The 18,676-nt window shown below is 37.6% G+C and overlaps 1 protein-coding gene across 1 annotated transcript in view; it reads left to right on the top strand.

Annotated features, from left to right (window-relative positions):
- The first annotated feature begins 4,833 nt into the window (after positions 1–4,833).
- Positions 4,834–18,676, top strand: part of TUBE1 (tubulin epsilon 1) — a 32,864-nt gene continuing 19,021 nt past the window's right edge. Inside the window, exons 1-8 of the mRNA XM_007951565.1 lie at positions 4,834–4,858; positions 4,962–5,035; positions 6,346–6,398; positions 10,401–10,458; positions 14,404–14,519; positions 16,834–16,955; positions 17,698–17,885; positions 18,114–18,289. Of these exons, the coding sequence (XP_007949756.1) occupies positions 4,834–4,858; positions 4,962–5,035; positions 6,346–6,398; positions 10,401–10,458; positions 14,404–14,519; positions 16,834–16,955; positions 17,698–17,885; positions 18,114–18,289 (812 nt within the window). The remainder of the gene's footprint in view (positions 4,859–4,961; positions 5,036–6,345; positions 6,399–10,400; positions 10,459–14,403; positions 14,520–16,833; positions 16,956–17,697; positions 17,886–18,113; positions 18,290–18,676) is intronic.

The raw sequence follows: 18,676 nt of genomic DNA, 5'->3' as shown, positions 1-18,676 counted from the left end.
ATCTTAAAAGTACAAATTAAATATTTGCAGGGGAAATATTCCTAAAATTCCTGTAATTTATTACTATTTTAAATTAGTCCATTTGGCACAAATAGTGCCAAGTTTCTTTTTTTTGTTTTTTTAAGTCTGAGTGATACAATGAAGAAAAAAAAAGTATAGTTAATGATGAAATTTTCCAGCAGTACAGTAAGACATCAGAAGGCAAAAATTAACTTGTCTCTTTAGCAGATCTTTTCAGAGCAATGGATAAATAAGTATAAATGGCAAATAAAAAGGTGGTGAAATCTCTCAATACCCTTAATTCTCATAAGCCCAAGAATAATTGTTTTTCAATTCTCAAGATATTGCTTAATGAGATGTAAAAAAGGACTGATGTTTGAACTAATCATATCCTAAGCAAATAGATCATTATTACACTTAATTCAGTCAACAAATATTTGCTAAGAATCCACCATGAGCCAGACATGTGTTATGTATGAAGATATATTCTTTGTTATGAAATCTACTTTGCCTGAAATGCATATAGCCATTTTTCATTGATTAGTGTTAGTATGATAAATCTTTTCCTATCCTTTTAATCTATTTGATGTTATTATTCAAAGTGAGTTTCTTATAAAGAGTATATAATTGAGTCTCACCTTTTTATCCAGTCTAATGATGTCTGCCTTTCAACTAGACTTTTTAGACCATTTATGTTTAATGTGATATAGATAGATTTAAATTTCCTATCTTGCTATTTGTATAAAGCGGCCCTAGTAGAGCAGTGGTTAAAGTGCTCAGCTGCTAACCAAAAGGTCAGTGATTCAAACCAACCAGTTGCTCAGCAGGAGAAAGATGAAGCAGTCTGCTTTGGTAAAGATTTACAGCCTTGGAAACCCTATGAGGCAGTTCTATTCTGTCCTAAAGGTCACTGTGAGTCAACTCAACAGCAGTGGGTTTGTTGGTTTTTTGGCTATTATTTATTTTTTTTTTTTGCTGTCAGTTTTTGTTCCCTTTTTCTTCTTATTCTGTTTTTCTGGGTCAACTTAATATGCTTTAGGAATCTATGTAATCTTACTTACTGGTTTATTTCTATACATCTTGTTTTGGTTTGGTTTTGGTTAGTTTAAGGTTGATAGTGTGTGTCTTCCAGTTTTCACAGTCTATCTTCAAACGACATTATATCACTTCACATATGCTAGAAGAACCATACAAGAGTATGTATTCCATTATCCCTCTTCCATCTTTTGCACTTGTCATCTTTCTATTGCTTTTGTTGTTAAGTTCTGTTGAATCAGTAATAATTCCTAGCAACAAAATGCAACACTTTCTGGTCCTCCACCATCCTCACAATATTTGAGCCCATTGTTGCAGCCACTGTGTCAGTCCATTTCACTGAAGGCCTTCCTCTTTTTCTCTGACCTCCCACCAAGCATTTTATTTCTACATATACTATATGCCTCTCAATGTGATATTATTAGTTGTATTTTATGCAGTGAGTAATCTCTTTGAGTTTTTAAAACAAAGTCTTTTATATTTACCCACATATATATCATTTTCAGTGCTCCATAGTCCCTTGCCACCACTTGTCTGTCAGTGACTTGTACCATGTTGGCATGCATGTTGTTGTGATGCTGGACGCTGTGCCACCAGTATTTCAAATACCAGCAGGGTCATCCATGGTGGACAGGTTTCAGGGGAGCTTCTAGACTAAGAAAAAGTAGGAAGAAAGACCTGGCAAACTAGTTCTGAAAAAAAATGGCCAGTTAAAACCTTATGAATAGCAGCAGAACATTGTCTTGATATAGTACCAAAGATAAGCCCCTTGGGTTGGAAAGCACTCAAAATATGACTGGGGAAGAGCTGTCTTCTCAAAGTAGTGTCAACCCTCATGATGTCAATGGAGTAAAGCTTTCAAAACCTCCATTTCCTGATGTGGCATGAATCAAAATGAGAAGAAACAGTTACAAACATCCATTAATAATCAGAACATGTAATGTATGAAGTATGAATCAAGGAAAATTGGAAGTTATCAAAAATGAAATGGAACACTTAAAGATTGATATCATGCATCAGTGCACTGAAATGGACTAGTATTTGTCATTTTGAATTAGATAATTAGATGGTCTACTATGCCAGGAATGCCAAATTGAAGAAGAAAGGCATCACATTCATCACCAAAATAAACATTTCAAGATCTATCCTAGAATACAATGCTGTCAGTAATAGGAAAATATCTGTACTTTAGGAAGATCAGTTAATACACTATTCAAATTTATTTACCAACCACTAATGCCAAAGATGGGAGCTCTGGTAGCATAGTGCCCAATGCCAAAGATGAAGAATCTGAGCATGTGTACCAACTACTGCAATCTGAAATTTATCAAACATGCAATCAACACGCATTAATACTTACTGGTGACTGGAATGTGAAAGCTGGAAAGAAAGATGAAGAAGAAATTATTGGATAATATGGTCTTGCTGATAGAAACGACGCGAGAGATCACATAATAGAATTTTGCAAGACCAATGACTTATTCATTGTGAATACCTTTTTCAACAACATAAATGGTGATTATATATGTGGACCTCACCAGATGGAATGCACAGAAATCAAATCAACTACATTTGTTGAAAGAAATATGGAGAAGCTCAAATCAACGGTCAGAACAAGGCCAGGATTTGACCGCAGAACAGACCATCAATTGCTCATATGCAAGTTCAAGTTGAAGTCAAAAAAATTAAAACATGGGCCAAAGTATGGCAGTGAGTATATCCCACTTGAACTCAGAGATCAACTCAGGGATAGATTTTGATGCACTGAACACTAATGACCAAAGACAAGACGAGTTGTGGGATGAACATCAAGGACATAATATGTGAAGAAAGCAAAGCATCATTTGAAAAACAAGAAAAACAAAACAAAACAAAGACCAAAATGAAGATAGAAGTGACTCTAAAACTTGCTCTTGAATGTACAGTAGCTACAGCAAAAGGAAGAAATAATGAAGTAAAGGAGCTGAACATAAGATTTCAAAGGACAGCTCAAGGAGATAAAGTATTATAATAAAATGTGCAAAGACCTGGAGTTAGAAAAACGAAAGGGAAAAAACACTCAGCATTTCTCAAGCCGAAAGAACTGAAGAAAAAAATCAAGCCTTAAGTTGCAATATTGAAGGCTTCTAGGTGCCAAATATTTAATGACACAAGAAGCATGGGAAGATGGAAGGAAAATTCAGAGTTGCTATACCAAAAAGAATTGGTAGATGTTCCATTTTAGGAGGTAGCATATGCTCAAAAACCAATGCTACTGAAAGAAGAAGTTCAAGTCATGCAGGTAACACAATTTTGCTTGTTGAAAGTGAAGAAGATTTGAAGCACTTACTGATGAAAATCAAAGACTACAACTTTCAGCATAGATTACACCTCAACATAAATAAAACAAAAATCCTCACAACTGGACCAGTTGGCAACATCATGGTAAATGGAGAAAACACTGAAGTTGTCAGGGATTTTATTTTACTTGGATCCACAGTCAACACCCATTGTAGCAGCAGTCAGGAAATCGCATGATGCATTGCACTGGACATATCTGCTGCAAAACACCACTTTAAAGTGTTAAAGAACAAAGATAGCACTTTGAAGACTAAGGTGTGCTGACCCTAGCCATAGTATTTTCAATCACCTCATATGCATATGAAAACAGGGCAATAAATGAGGAAGATGGAGCAGAATTGATGTCTTTGAATTGTGGTGTTGGTGAAGAACACTGAAAATAGCATGGACTACCAGAAGAATGAATAAATCTGTCTTAGAAGTAAAGCCAGAGTGCTCCTTAGAAGCGAGAACGGCCAGACTTTGTCCCATTTACTCTGATCATGTTGCCAGAAGGGACCAATCCCTAGAAAAGGACATCATGATTGGTACAGGATCAGTGAAAAGGGGGAAAACCCTCAACAAGATGTTTTGACACAGTGGCTGCAGCAACAGGCTCAAGCATAGTGAAAATTGTGAAGCTGGCACAGGACCCAGCAGTGTTTCGTTTTGTTGTAGGGTCTCTCTCAGTACCCACTCCAGGGCACCTAACAACACAACAGCATCCTCATTCTCATTCCTATTGCCCTTATAGTAGGAACCACACAATAGTGTAAGTCACAATTTCTGAGTAGTTCTTGCGTGTCTTCAATTAGATTCTAAGATTCCTGGAGTTAGATCTGTCTTTTTATTCCTCCAGAGAGCCTATTAGTTATACGCTGGGAACATACAGTGTTTTAAAAAACACTAGTTGGGTGTCTTAACTTTCCCCGTTTTGTCTAGCTATCTAGTTTCGGTTGTACCCTGGCACGACTTTGTCTGGGGTTTCTTTGTACTCATCAGTATTGTTCACCTTCTATTAGAACAAAGGTCTGAAAAGAGATGTTAACGCAGCGTCCTGTGTAATCTGAATAAACGGAATTTGACCCCACCCAGGGTGTTGAGACTAGGAAGGAAGACTAAACTGTGATAGCTCTCGGAAAGACACATATTTTTTAAATCCCACTCCAAAGCCTTCAGGTATCCCGCCAGTTACCCCGGCCTCCGGAGCTGCCGGTGCTCCAAGATGTTGACAATGCAGCTATATTTGCGGTCCAGAGACCAAGTCGCTATGGTAACGGTGAGACGCAAATGCACTCGCAACGCCTTCTGGAAGAAAGTCTTAGTCTGAGCCCAGAGGAGCGCTTGGCGACGGACGCGACTTACGGCAGCGGCGTGACTTACGTCCGCGCTGTCCCCTAGTAGAGCACCAGTGGTGGGAGGGGGATATACAAAGGTTGGCGCGCGTTGCCGGGTATCCAGGGCTGAGTGCTCTGCAGCATGACCCAATCGGTGGTCGTTCAGGGTAAGCTGCTGCGGTGGTCGTTCAGGGTAAACTGCTGCCGTGCAGCCGAGAGGCCTTGTTTCCCTTCTTATGTCCGTTTTCTTCTCCCTCTCTTCTTTCTCAGTCGGACAGTGCGGAAACCAGATCGGCTGCTGTTTCTGGGATCTGGCGTTGAGGGAGCACGCCGCGGTCAACCAGGTACTGGCTCCTGGAACGCCCCCACCGCCTGCCTGTCTCTGAGGTGCCTTCAACAAATAGGAAAAAAGCTTTGTTTGAGCTTTCATCTGACCGATGTAAATTGTGTGGGATCTTCACTGTACAGAAGATAATGGTGTTTAAACGTACATTGGCGTTAGACGCAGACTAGAAGAACACTGGCCAGGGACCTTAGTTTCTAGTAATTTTCCTGATTCTCAGGGTCCTCGTCTTTACCATGGTTCTTGTGAAGATCAATGAGGTAGAATATGTTAAAGTGCTTTTTAAAACAGGTAGCACGTGTGGTGTTGTATTTTTCAGCGTAACCATCAGCTTTTAAAATGATTACCAAGAATTCAGAGAAAACTCATTTGATGCCTGCTCTTGTGGCTAAGGCACTTGACTGCTAACCAGAAGGTTGGCGGTTCAAACCCACCAGCCACTCCTCGGAAGGAAGATGGGGCAATCTACTTCCATAGTGATACTGCCTTGGAAACCCAAGGAGGGGTCGCTATGAGTCGGGTCTGACTCAACGGCACATAATAACAACAACAATTACAGTCCTATGGGGAGTCCTTTAATACCTGCTGTACTTAATCCATAGAGCTCACAGCATTTATTCTCCAATATGAGATTGGAAGAATCAGGTTAAGCATCTTGTGACGTGCTTTTTCTTATCCTAGCTACCCAGGTGGTACGTGGTGGAATTCTTCCCTTTTCTGGCAGAGACCCAGGTCCAGTCCCAGCCAGTGCACCTCCTCAGTAGCCACCACCTTTCTGTCAGTGGAGGCTTGCATGTTGCAATGATGCTGAATAGGTTTCAGCAGAGCTTCCAGACCAAGAGAGACTAGGAAAACAGGCCTGGTGATCTATTTCTCAAAGTTAGCCAGTGAGAACACTACGAATCACAGTGGTCTGATCCTGTTGTACAGGGGTTGCCATGAGTCCTGTCTATTGGATCATAGCTAACAACTACAACAAAGCCATTTTAAAAAAAACCACCTTCTTATTGCTGTCAAGTGGATTCTGACTCATAGCAACCCCACATGTTACAGAGTAGAACTACTCTGTAGGGTTTTCTTGACTATTCTTTACAGAAGCAGATTGCCAGGCCTTCATGCACAGACCCTCTGGGTGGGTTCCAACCACCAGCGCTTACGTTAGCAGCTAAATGCAAACCGTTAACACCACCCAGGCTCTCAACAAAACCATTACAAATGATATGTTAAAATTGGAAAAGTGATATTACTTATATTGTGGGATTATTCAAACTACTTTATTAAATGCTATAAATACTTTTTTTTTCTTTTTAGAAAGGAATTTATGATGAGGCAATAAGCAGTTTCTTTAGAAATGTGGATACCAGGTAAGAAGGGATTAAAGTCTGTCAGCATGATGAACCTTATCAACAGACTGGGAATGCAGTCTTCAGATATGAAGAATAAAGACTGAAATTTTTCACTGAGGATGTCTTGTTAAGGCATACATTTATTTTTTACATTGAGTTTGCATTAATTGTAAACTTTTGAAAGAAAAAATCTTGTTTACTTTTCTCTGGTATTATTTATGGCCCAGAATACATGCTGTATGAATGGAATGTGCTAGAAAAGAGAAAAGCCATTGTCAGATTATATTTGTTTATTCAATAAAGAGTATATAAATTTCACCTATCTTTTATCTGAAACAATCAGATAAACATTTAACTGATATAACAATCAGATAAACAACATTGAAGCTGACATTCAGAGTTTTTCTGAAGCATTTAATATTGAATCCATGAGGAAGAAATATAATCAATTATTTTTTTCATTTGAATTATCTTTTAAACTCAGATTTTGAGTAAATATAATATTGATTTTTATCCTTTTTTCCTTCCAACCTTGCCATAGTCAAAACAGAGGGGAAAAAGAAAAGCATTGTTTCTCTGAGAGAATTTTCTAGTATGTTTTATTCATTGTTAGTAATGTGTTCAAACAGTTACTGTAATAAGAACTTTACGCAGTGTAATATATTTCGTCAGCCACCACTATGGAAGGAGAAGGTCCAGGCAGAGGGAAATGCAATGCCATTCTTTTTTAGGCAGTGTTTGTTGAATGACCTGGGGAAGAGAGGACTACCTGTAAGGTGCTCTGCTAGTGTTGTCATGAAAATAAAGACAGCCTACTTTTTCTTTTCAACTTAGAAGTAACACCTGCTCAATAATATAACTTGTTGATACACTTAAACACTTCTTTTGCTAAAATCTGATTAGTGAATGTTGTGTGCATTTTCCAAGTACCTCATAAAATGAAAAGATGTTGGGCTTTAACTGAAAAGTAAATCCCTAATATCAGGTTTTAATCTAGTCCAATAAAAATTTCAGCATTAGTTTGTATTAGTTGTCTGGGTGGGTGTTTCTTTGAGGCACTTATTTCCTCAAGAAGGCCAGTTAGTCCCCACTTTTTTGATGAATTCCAAAGTTTAACCCTCAAGATTACAGACTCCGAAATCTTACTGTTGGCACCCGGAGAGTGGGCCCATTGCTCTTCTGTACAGTCAGATTAGCCAAACTCAGAGAATTAGAGATTAAAAAGCAGAAAAGTCAATTTATTAATAGATAGTAAAACTAAAATTGAAAACAACTGGATACACATATTCATAGGTATATTCTCTTCTTGGAATCTACCTGGAAAGCTACGTTAATAATCAGGAAGTTGCTTGGTGACCATGGAATCACACAAAGGGAAATTAGGTGTATTACCTTAATGACTGCTGTCATCTATCTTTATTATATGGAGAGACCTGTCATAGACTAGAGTCCATCCTAATTGTGGACCAGAACATCTTCTCGTCTAAAAACTATTAAGAGACATACTACTCAAATTTGCTTTTGTAATGCTTTTAGGTCCTTTGCTTGTTAATCAAATCCCTACCCCAAACCTTCCTTTCTGGATGGCCACTGTTCATTGTGTATTACATAGTTGAGACTCACCCTGTAAGCAGTTTTCTTTAAATAAACTGATTTTACATACTACACTCTTATCTACTATGTTTGATCTTATTCCTCCAGTATCAAGTTTGGGAAAGCCAGGAGAGGGAGTGTGTGGCTTGCTGTTCTTTCCATGTATTGACAACATGTTCTGCATCTGTTTCAGAGATTAGTAAGAAATTTTTTTTCAAGTATGAAACCACATCATGTGCGCTTATGTATTTTTTTTTTTTTTAAACAGTGTTTCCTTCCTTCCCACACTGGTAACCAACAAAGAAAGTTTCCTTCCATATATAAACCTTTCCTGACTTTTTACAGTAATGAACTAATAGAATATTTGTCCTTCTGTAATTGACTTATTTCAGTCAGCATAATGTCCTCCAATTTTGTCCACATTATGCAGTGTTTTATGTTATTCTTTAGTGTTGCACAGTACTCCATCATGTGTATGTGCCATAGTTTGGTTATTTACTCTTCTGTTGATGGGCACCTAGATTTCCATCTTTTTGCTATTGTAAATAGTGCTTGTCACAAGGGACCATTCTCTGGAGAAGGATGTCATGCTTGGTAAAGTGGAGGGTCAATGAAGAAGGGGAAGGCCCTCAACGTGATGGATTGACACAGTGGCTGCAGCAATGGGCTCAGGTATAGCAGGGATTGTGAGGCTGGCACAGGACCAGGCAGTGCTTCATTCTGTTGTACATAAGGCTGTTGTGAGTCAGAGACGACTCGACAGCACCTAACAACAACAGATGGTGCTGCCATGAACATGGGTGTGCATATATCTGCTCTTGTCCTGGCTCTCACTTCTTTAGGATATATACCTAGTCATGGGATTGCTGGATTAAATGGTTTTTCTAATTCCAACTTTTTAAGGAATTGCCATACTGCTTTCCACAGTGGTTGTATCATCTTATAGTCCCACCAGCAGTGTATGAGAGTCCCAATCTCTCCACATCCTTGCCGGCATTTGTTATTTTCTGTCTTGTTGAACTTTGCTATTAGTGCTGGGGCCAGATGATATCTCACTGTTATTTTGATTTGCATCTCTCTTATGGCTAATGATTGGGAACATTTCTTCATATGTTTGTTGACTTTCTGAATATCCTCTTTGGTGAGGGGTCTATTCATGTCTTCTGCCCATTTTGTAATTGGATTGTTTATCTTTTTGTTGTTGAAATGTTAGAGTTTTCCATAAATTTCTTTGGAGATAAGTCCCTTGTCAGATACATCATTACTGAATTTTTTTTTCCAATCTGTAGTTTCTCTTTTTACTCTTGGAGAAGTCTTTTGAAGCACATAAAAATTTAATTTTTAGAAGGTCCCATTTTTGTCTTATTGTGTTTGTGCATTTTGGGTTGTGCTTTACAGTCTATTTATGCCATAAATTGTTGTAGTTGTAGTGTGCTATGGAGTCGGACCCGACTCATAGTGACCCCTCCTTGGGTTTCCGAGGCAGTATCACTACAGAAGTAGATTACCTACAGCAGAGATTAGCAAACCTTCTCTAGATAGTAAATATTTTAGGCTTTACGGCCCACCAAGTCTGTTACAGCTCTTTGACTCTGCCATTACAGTGTGAATGCAGTCATAGATAATACATAAATGAACAAATACATAGCTGTTTTCCAGTAAAACTTTATTTATGAGAAAGGGTAACACAAGAACCATATAGTTTGCCAGACTCTCATCTACAATATCATCTTTGCTCGATTCAGCTTCCTTTTACGTATTTTGACTTCTTGTGAACGATATCGACTTACATTTGGTCATAGATTTAGGTTCCTAGGTAACTTATTTTCAACACGAAATCTTCAGAATAGACTTAGAGACTCACTGCCATATAAGTGGAATACCGGTTGATAAGTGTTTGTCTGCAAAAGAAAACTTGAGTAATGGTATCTTAAACAATGAAGACATGTAGTCACCTCACATATTCTCGGTTTAGAGGAGTGCCTCAAAGACTCACATACTGTCTGTTGTTCTAGTATCCTTGGTATATTGGCTTTTCATCCTTGGGTTTATCACTTCATGACTATAAGAAATTGGCTCCAGGAATCACATCTATGTTCATGTTCCAGGCAGGAAAACGGGAGAAGGTTGGCACCGATTGCATCTGATCATTTTTATCAGAAAAGTTTCCCAGCATACCTCTTCTTTATGTCATTGGCCAGACCTGAATTGCATGGTCAGGCCTAACTACAAAACAAGTTGTGGGGAAATAAGTACCTCACTTTCAGCCTAATGGGAAGTAGGCAAAGGAGAAGGAGATTGGGAATGAGTGTTGTGTCTGCCTCACCTGGCCTATAAGCAACGTATGTAAATAGAAGCTAACTGTATTACCTGGTAACACTGTTAATGGAAGATCTTATAACCTTTTCTCATTTTTTTATCTTTCAGAGTGAGTGGTGATGGTGGCAGTATATCCAAGGGAAAAATTTGTTCTTTAAAAGCACGAGTAAGATAATCATTTGGATTGTTACATTGCATGTATTTTTAAAATAACTATACTTCCATAGCTATCATAAGAATAAAATTTTCTTTTAACTTCTGAAATAAAAAACAAAAACTGTATATAAGCCACATTTAATATAAAGTTACACCAGAGATTTTAACTACTTAGACATTTGTGTCCACCCAAAACTGCAGAAAAGTGCTTCAAGTAAAAACACTGTATATTTAATATATTTTTCTAAATATTTTAGGAGAAATACATGTCTAGATAAATGATGATAAAAGGATCTTTCTTAGTTTAAGAACCTGGAATACTAATGCAGGTTAAATTTTTATCTAAGTATAATGGAAGGTTTGTTTGCAACAAGGTAATTACTCCGAGTACAAAGCTTGCATCCAGCCTCATGGTAAATAAATACCATTACCATGTAAGTTCTGGGCAGGAATACTTTCAGAGTCGATAGCCCATATTTACAGTGTTGAATTACTCTCCTTCCAACATTTCTGTGATTAATTCTATAAGAAACTGCCTCTTCCAGTTGATCAGTAATCTTTGGCTATAACAAAAAAGAATGGCAGTTTAAAAGCTATGGAAGTAATTGAGATGATAATGATCAGAATGAGTGTGGTGACTGAGTGGAGAGCAATCATGTAGTGTTACCTGGGAAACATTGCTTTGTATTTGTGATTGCTGATGTCATTGAAAACAATTTGGCCAGTGACCATGTGATTGTAGGATCTTAGAAGAATTAATTGACATTTGATATACACCGTAGGAGTTCTGGTGGCATAGTGCCTAAGGCATTTGACTCCTAACCAGAAGGCTGATGGTTCAAACCCACCAGCCACTCCTTGGAAGGAAGGTTGGGCGATCTACTTCCATAGAGATACCACCTCAGAAACCCAAGGTGGGGTCACTGTGAGTCGGATCTGACTTGATGGCAGTGAGTTTGGTTTTGGTTTTTTGATACACCATGAACAGGAAAGAGCTAAGATCCTAATCTAAAAGAGAAAAGGAGACTTTGACATTTCCTAGACTGCTCTGGATTTCAGCCCTTTCCCACTCCTCCATGACTGAGCAGACTGGAAAGTAGAGGGAACGTTATAGGAAAGACAAGATAAATAAGCTTATTCCTGTAGCCATTGACTTTTGTCCTGGAAGGTACCCTTCAACCTTCTCTCCCGTATGGCTTTTAACACTGACAGCTTCACTAGCTATCTTGGTGCTTGAGTTTCTCCTCTGTTCAGCATCATAGATCAACTGAAAAATAATAATTTTATAAATAGGAAACCTAGAAGGCCAAAACATTACCACCAGTTGGCACTGAAAGTATGATTCCAGAACTTGGATGCCTAAGTAAGGAGTCCAGAATACTCCCCCTAAATATAGTTAATAAAGCCACATTAAAACAAACCAAGGGCCTAATCAAAGGGAGTAAGGAACAGAAAAGTTATTTATTATTGTCAGGGCTTAATGCTGAGTGATTAGGAGCTCTGGTAGTGTAGTGCCTAAGACACTTGACTGCTAACCAGAAGGCTGGTGGTTCAAACCCACCAGTCACTTCTCAGAAGGAAGGTTGGACAATCTACTTCCATAGTGATACCACCTCAGAAACCCAAGGAGGGGTCGCTATGAGTCCGGTCCGACTCAACGGCACATAACAACGATGCTGAGTGATTAGGAAAGTGGTAGGCCTATCAAAGTCACTTCAGGAGTTACATAAATGTCAGTCTGTCTTCCTCTTATTGTTTCCTTTGCCAGATTGAAAGGTATCTGAAGGCTGATGGCTTATTATTTTGTCAGTATGTTTAATCTTTCACAATCATCTTGAATCCATTTTGGAACAAAGACATTATAAACTTTTGTTTTGTTCTGTTTTTTAAATCTTACAAAACTTCTAGTACCACAGTTTGCACATAGAGTGAAGCCCTCTCATGCAGTTGGTTAAGTAAAGTCATTTAAGTTTAAAATTATATGTGGTCAGAAATACCCTTAAAAATCCCTAAAATTGCCAATAAATTATCTTAAATAAAATGTATGGATAATGCTTTGGTGTATATAAAGGAATACATTTGCAAAACATAATTTTATAGTCCAATATACTACTATAATGAACTATTTTAATCATACAGCTTTCAGTAGTATAGTTAATTACACAAATAATTGAATTCACAGAATTTAAATGTGCATATATTTTAACTCTGCTATAGTCAGTATGTTACAAGCATTAAACATGACTGTCTCCCTTTGGTTAGATAGTAGGACAGAGAGTATAGTAATTAAAAGTATAGATTCTACAGCCAGGCTAGCTGGGTTTGAATCTCAGCTCCACTACTTATTAGTTGGATGATCATGGATAAGTTACAACTTTTCTGGTCCTCATTTTCCTCATGTATGTTAGAGAAAGAACAGATTATCTTGGAAGAAGCATAGCCAGAGTAGTCCTTAGAAGCAAGGATGGTGAGACTTCATCTGGCTTACTTTGGTCACGTCAGAAGGCGCCAGTCCCTGGAGAAGGACAGTCATGATTGGTGAAGAGTCAGTGAAAAAGTGGAAGACCCTCAGTGAGACAGAGTGACACAGTGGCTGCGACAGTGGGCTCAAGCACAGCAAAGGTAGTGAGGATGGTGCAGGGCCCGGCAGTGTCTCGCTCTGTGCACGGGGTCAGTATGAGTCGGGATCAGTTCAACAGCACCTAGCAACAGGCCTCACTTTCCTCTTGTGTACACTGGAGGTGATTATTGTACCTATGCATAGAGCTGTGAAGATTAAACTGGTCGATCCATGTAAAGCACTTATAACAGTGGCATGTACCAAGGGTTTAAAGTTCATGTGGTAAACCAGCATATCCTCTGTGATGCAAAATCAAGGAGTTAACACGTAAGTTCACAGTGTGTCTTAAGGTTGTTTCAGGAGACCCTGGGTGGTGCATTTGGTTAATACAGATCAGTTGCTAACCAAAAGGGTGGAGATTTAAGTCCATCAAGAGGTACTTCAGAAGAAAGCCTGGTGATGTACTTCCAAAACCTCAGCCATTGAAACCCTGCAGAGCCCAGTTCTGCTCTGACACATGGGGGGTCGCTGGGAGTCAAAGTCAACTCAGTGGCAATGGTTTTGAAATTATTACAGAATACTTCTTCAGCTCTGCTTTTTTATTTTTTTAAATCTATTTATTTGTTTTACATTTTCACTTTTCTTTCTCACTGTAGAAAATATGTAAAGTACAAAGGAGACGAGGCATATTCCTACTACCAGGTTACTCCTGTTTATATCTTGTCATGCTTCCTTCCAGCCTTTTTTCTGCAACTGCTTTTTTTCCCCCATAGTTAATTTTATGTTTTTTATTCTCATTTTCTCCTTAGTAATAAAGATTATCCTCCATGTCAATAAAATCTGAGGTAAGGAACTAGATGTGCAGTTACTTGGGGAAAGGAACCACTTGTCAGCTTTGAATCTATCTAGCACCTTAGCCTTGCACATCATAGTGAGATTGCTGATTTGAATCAGACAGTTTCTGGCTGTAACTCATAGAGAGCAGTGTGGTTTTTCCTAGTGAGTAAAGTACATCAGTGCACATTATGTTCCTTGGGAATTTGTTCTAATTAAGGTTACCTGCCAAATTTCTGAGACCTTATTCTCAAGAAATTTATAGTCACACTTGCATACAAATAAAAAGATCATTAGGAATTCAATTTAAGGGATTATTCAGTTCCTTTTTTCCCTCCTTGACATTTTAGATTAGGATAAAATAAAATCTAACTCTTAATTGGATTCCACTTTTCCAGCGAGTGAAATTCTTTTTCAATTCTTATAAAAGATTCTACATAAAGATTTTGATTAACCTTAAATTATAAAAAGAACCATGCAGCTTTTAATTAAAATTCTTTCATTTACAGAGTGACTAATTCTAAAAGAAAATATGCTGATTAAATTGTATTTCTTTCTCAGGCTGTCTTGATTGACATGGAGGAAGGCGTAGTGAATGAGATTCTGCAGGGACCGTTGAGAGATGTATTTGATAGCAAACAGCTTATCACTGATATTTCTGGCTCAGGGAATAATTGGTAAGGATATACTGAAAATAAAAATGAAATGTCAAACAGAAAAAGAAAATTTGTCTTCTTTTTAATAGATCCTACAGGCGTGAGAGCAAGGTGTAACTTGACACACATAACTAGGCCTTTCAGCCCATCATCTTTACCTTAAAAATGATTGCTGCACAATAAGCATGGTGTTTCACTGTGCTTCTAAGCCACTTGTATTTATTCTTACTTCCAGTTCCTTTTATTTATTTTTTGTCTTAAGAAAAAGAGGAGTCAGGAAAAATGAATTTTCCAAATTCTTTTTTATAAAGTATTCTTACATAGGACTAACTAGTGGCAATAGTTATATCAGGTATCTCACAGTGGCTGCAACAGTAGGCTCAAGCATAGCTGTGATTGTGTGGATGATGCAGGACTGAGAAGTGTTGTGTTCATAGAATTGTTTGTACATAGAATTGCTATGAGTCAGAACTGCCTCAACAACATCTAACAACATCCAAACCAAAAACCAAACTTGCTGCTGCCAAGTCGGATCCAACTCATAGCAACCCCTCCTTGGATTTCTGAGGCAGTGTCACTATGGAAGTAGATTGCCCAGTCTTCCTTCCAAGGAGTGGCTGGTAGGTTTGAACCGCCAGCCTTCTGGTTAGCAGTCAAATGCCTTAGGCACTATGCCACTAGAGCTCAATAAGAATATATTACATGTATAATTTGTGAATTCTCCCATCGGCTGAATTTAATAAATTTGATAAAGAGGTAAGCCAGACCTGTGTCCCAGGATTCAGAGTCAGCCTGAGGACTGTGTTTGCCCTTAAATATGTTATGGTTTCTTCTCTAGTGAAAGAAAAGTCCAACAGTGATCACTTAAGAAGTTACATTGAAACTGTATTTGCTGGTTTTAAAAAAAAAAAAACTAGTAGTTACTTGTTATTTGCAAATCTAATATTCATTATTTTAACTATTTGCAGCCGATTTCTCAGGCTTAAGATGTGTAGTGCTGAGTAAGCGAGCCTACGTGATCGCCTAGCACTAACACTGCCTCTCCCTTGGCTTCTCTTTAGTTGTGATACAATTTACCGTGTAACTTTATTTTTTAATAATTTATATGTTGTTGAGAATATGCACAGGAGAACACACCAATAATTTCTACATGTACAATTCAGGGACTTTGACTGCAGTCTTTGAGTTGTGCAGCCATGCTCACCCTCCTTTTCTGAATTGTTCCTCCCCCGTTAAGACAAGCTCACTGGCCCCTAAATTTCTTACCTAATCTCTCAAATTGCCATTATCAATTTAACACCATATACAGTTTTTAAAAGAGTACAGTGCTCAAAGTAAACCTTTACCAGTTAAACTAAACTATTGTTTGTTTTCACTACGTAGTTTGTGAGTTACACCTGATTACGTTTTGTGGCAAAAATCTGTCTTACAGTGAGTGCTGCTTGCGAATTTGAGCAGTTAAGAAGGCTTGCTCTGGTAGTGTAGTGCCTAAGGCACTTGACTGCTAACCAGAGGGCTGGCAGTTGAAGCCCACCAGCTACTCCTCGGAAGGAAAGTTGGGCAATATACTTCAGTAGTGATACCGCCTTGGAAACCCAATGAGTGGTTGCTATGAGTCAGGTCCAACTCAATGGCATATAACAACAAGGCTTGCAGAGATATTCCTCATAAATATCAATTTTCTACTGTGCCATTTTTTCCTAATAATACTGTGACCAGTGTTTTTCTCAATTTAAACCAGAGTAGGCTGCTTAAAAAGTTTTTGTTATGTGTGTCTTCCTAATTGACTACATTCTGCTCTTTAGTCTGTAAAACCACTGTAATTCAGAGTTTATTTTAAATGGAGAAGAGATAACTGCTTGTTACTGAAATCTTTTATGTTGTAATTGTACCTTAAGGGAAAAGATAAAGAAGATAAATTTAGAAAACCACCTTTTAATATTCACTGATAGATACTTGAGCATTATTAACATATAATATTTGTTAAATTTACCTTATATAGTTTTGGGATTTTATATGGCTTATTGACAGTGTGTATTTGTGTATGTGTGTATATATATTTAAAAGGTATTTAAGGACCTCTGGTGGCGTAGTGCCTGAGGCATTTGACTACTACCACTCCACAGAAGGAAGACTGGGCAGTTTACTTCTGTAAATATTTACCGCCTTGGAAACGCAAAGGGTTTCAATGGCAGTGAATTTGGTTTGGGAGTTTTAGTCCAATAAAAATGTTTTTTGAGATTTTTTCTGTACCTTTTGTTATGTAGCTCAGAAATTATAAAATCAACGAATAATAAATGCAAGATTTTTTAAAAATCTTTATTCTTCTTTTCAGGGCTGTAGGTCACAAAGTTTTTGGCAGTCTTTACCAAGAACAAATTTTGGAAAAACTCAGAAAATCTGCAGAGCAGTGTGATTGTTTACAGTGTTTCTTTATAATACATTCTATGGGAGGAGGTAAAGTTACTCACTTACTTACCTGTAACAGTGTTAAAGTGCAAATGGGAATTCATTTTACAAGCCTAAGTTTTGTTTTCAGACCTCTGCTTGACAAAAATAAAACTATTATAAGTGTATGTGTTTATGTATATATGTATCTGTATAACAGCTTTTTACTTTAAAATTGCTTAACATCAAGTCAAGGCTGAATACTGTCCTCGTTGAATTTTTTACTCTTTAATCAGATCTTTTGGTTTTGTGTGTGTGTATGTGTGTGTGTATAACTTAAATGTGAAAAAGAATGAAATATAGAAAGCCTGTCCCACCTCATGGTCAGAGCCAGAGATGGAATTTACCCATGTTGTAAAGAACTCTGGCGATGTAGAGATTAAAGTACTTAGCTGCTAACTGAGAGGTGGTTAGTTTGAACCCACCAGCCACACCACAGGAGAAAGATGTGACAGTCTGTTTACATAAAGATTTACAACCTGTAACACTTAGGAGAGTTCTGCTGTGTCCTGTGTGGTTGCTGAGAGTCAGAATCAGCTCAAAGGTAACACGTTTTTTTTGTACCCACGATGTCTTCATTTCCTTATCTGAAATTAGATTAACAATATATACCATCATAGGAACAAATTAATAATTACAACTTTAACATATGTTTCTAAAACTACAATATAAAATTAAACTTCCTAAACAATTGCCTCACAATTGCATTCTGAACCATTTATGGTGTTTTCTCTGACACTTTTATCCTCAGGAACGGGATCTGGACTTGGCACATTTCTTTTAAAGGTGCTTGAGGATGAATTCCCAGAAGTATACAGATTTGTGACTTCAGTTTATCCTTCTGGTGAGGATGATGTCATAACATCACCTTATAATAGCATCTTGGCAATGAAGGAACTCAATGAGCATGCAGACTGTGTGTTGCCCATTGACAATCAAGTAAGAAATGACATTGTGATTTACAGGCAACTTTGATGTACATTTAATTATGTGATATGCTTAAGTGTGTATATGAAGCATTCTCTCCTCTTTACTATATTCAGCCTTCCCATTTTAGAGAAAAAATAAGTTTAAATTGTTTTTCTTTCTCTTCTTTCCTTCCTATTAGAATATCATCTATGTCTACTCGTCTTAATAGTTTCTCTCCCAATATTTTTCCCTCCAAAGTCTTTATTTGACATCATTAGCAAAATTAATGTCATGGTGAATTCTGAAAAGTTGGGTAAAACTGTGAAACCAAAGAGTCTGGTTACTTCCAGTGCTGGAGCTTTAAAAAAGCGACATGAGAAGCCCTTTGATGCAATGAACAACATTGTGGCAAATTTACTGCTCAGCCTCACAAGGTAATCAGTCCTATGAATAGCATACCTAAAGGCAGTTTATAAACTTTACTGTGCTTTTGACTATGTTTTGCATGCTTGGCTAATAGCATTTTTTAATTATTCTAAGTTTTAGGTGTGCATCTTTTTGGGGTTTTTTGGTTTTTTTTTTTAGATATTGGAGTGGTAGATCAGACATAGAAATTTTTTAAAAAGCAATATTACCCAAAATGTATTCCATAGAATATTAATAAGCATCAGATGAGAAAAGATTTTGTGGTAGATGAGTTTGAGAAATACTTGATTAGGTAAAATTAAACTTTTTTTTTTTTGGATTTGTTGTTGTTAAGTGCCGTCGAGTCGTTTCTGACTCATAGCGACCCCATGCACAGCAGAACGAAACACTGCCCA

This window comes from Orycteropus afer, unplaced genomic scaffold, assembly GCF_000298275.1.
Source record: "Orycteropus afer afer isolate SDZICR_OR568_19922 unplaced genomic scaffold, OryAfe1.0 scaffold00299, whole genome shotgun sequence".
Classification (NCBI taxonomy): Eukaryota; Metazoa; Chordata; class Mammalia; order Tubulidentata; family Orycteropodidae; genus Orycteropus; species Orycteropus afer.
The sequence above is the reverse complement of the archived record's forward strand: the minus strand, read 5'-3'. Positions and strand labels throughout refer to the sequence as shown.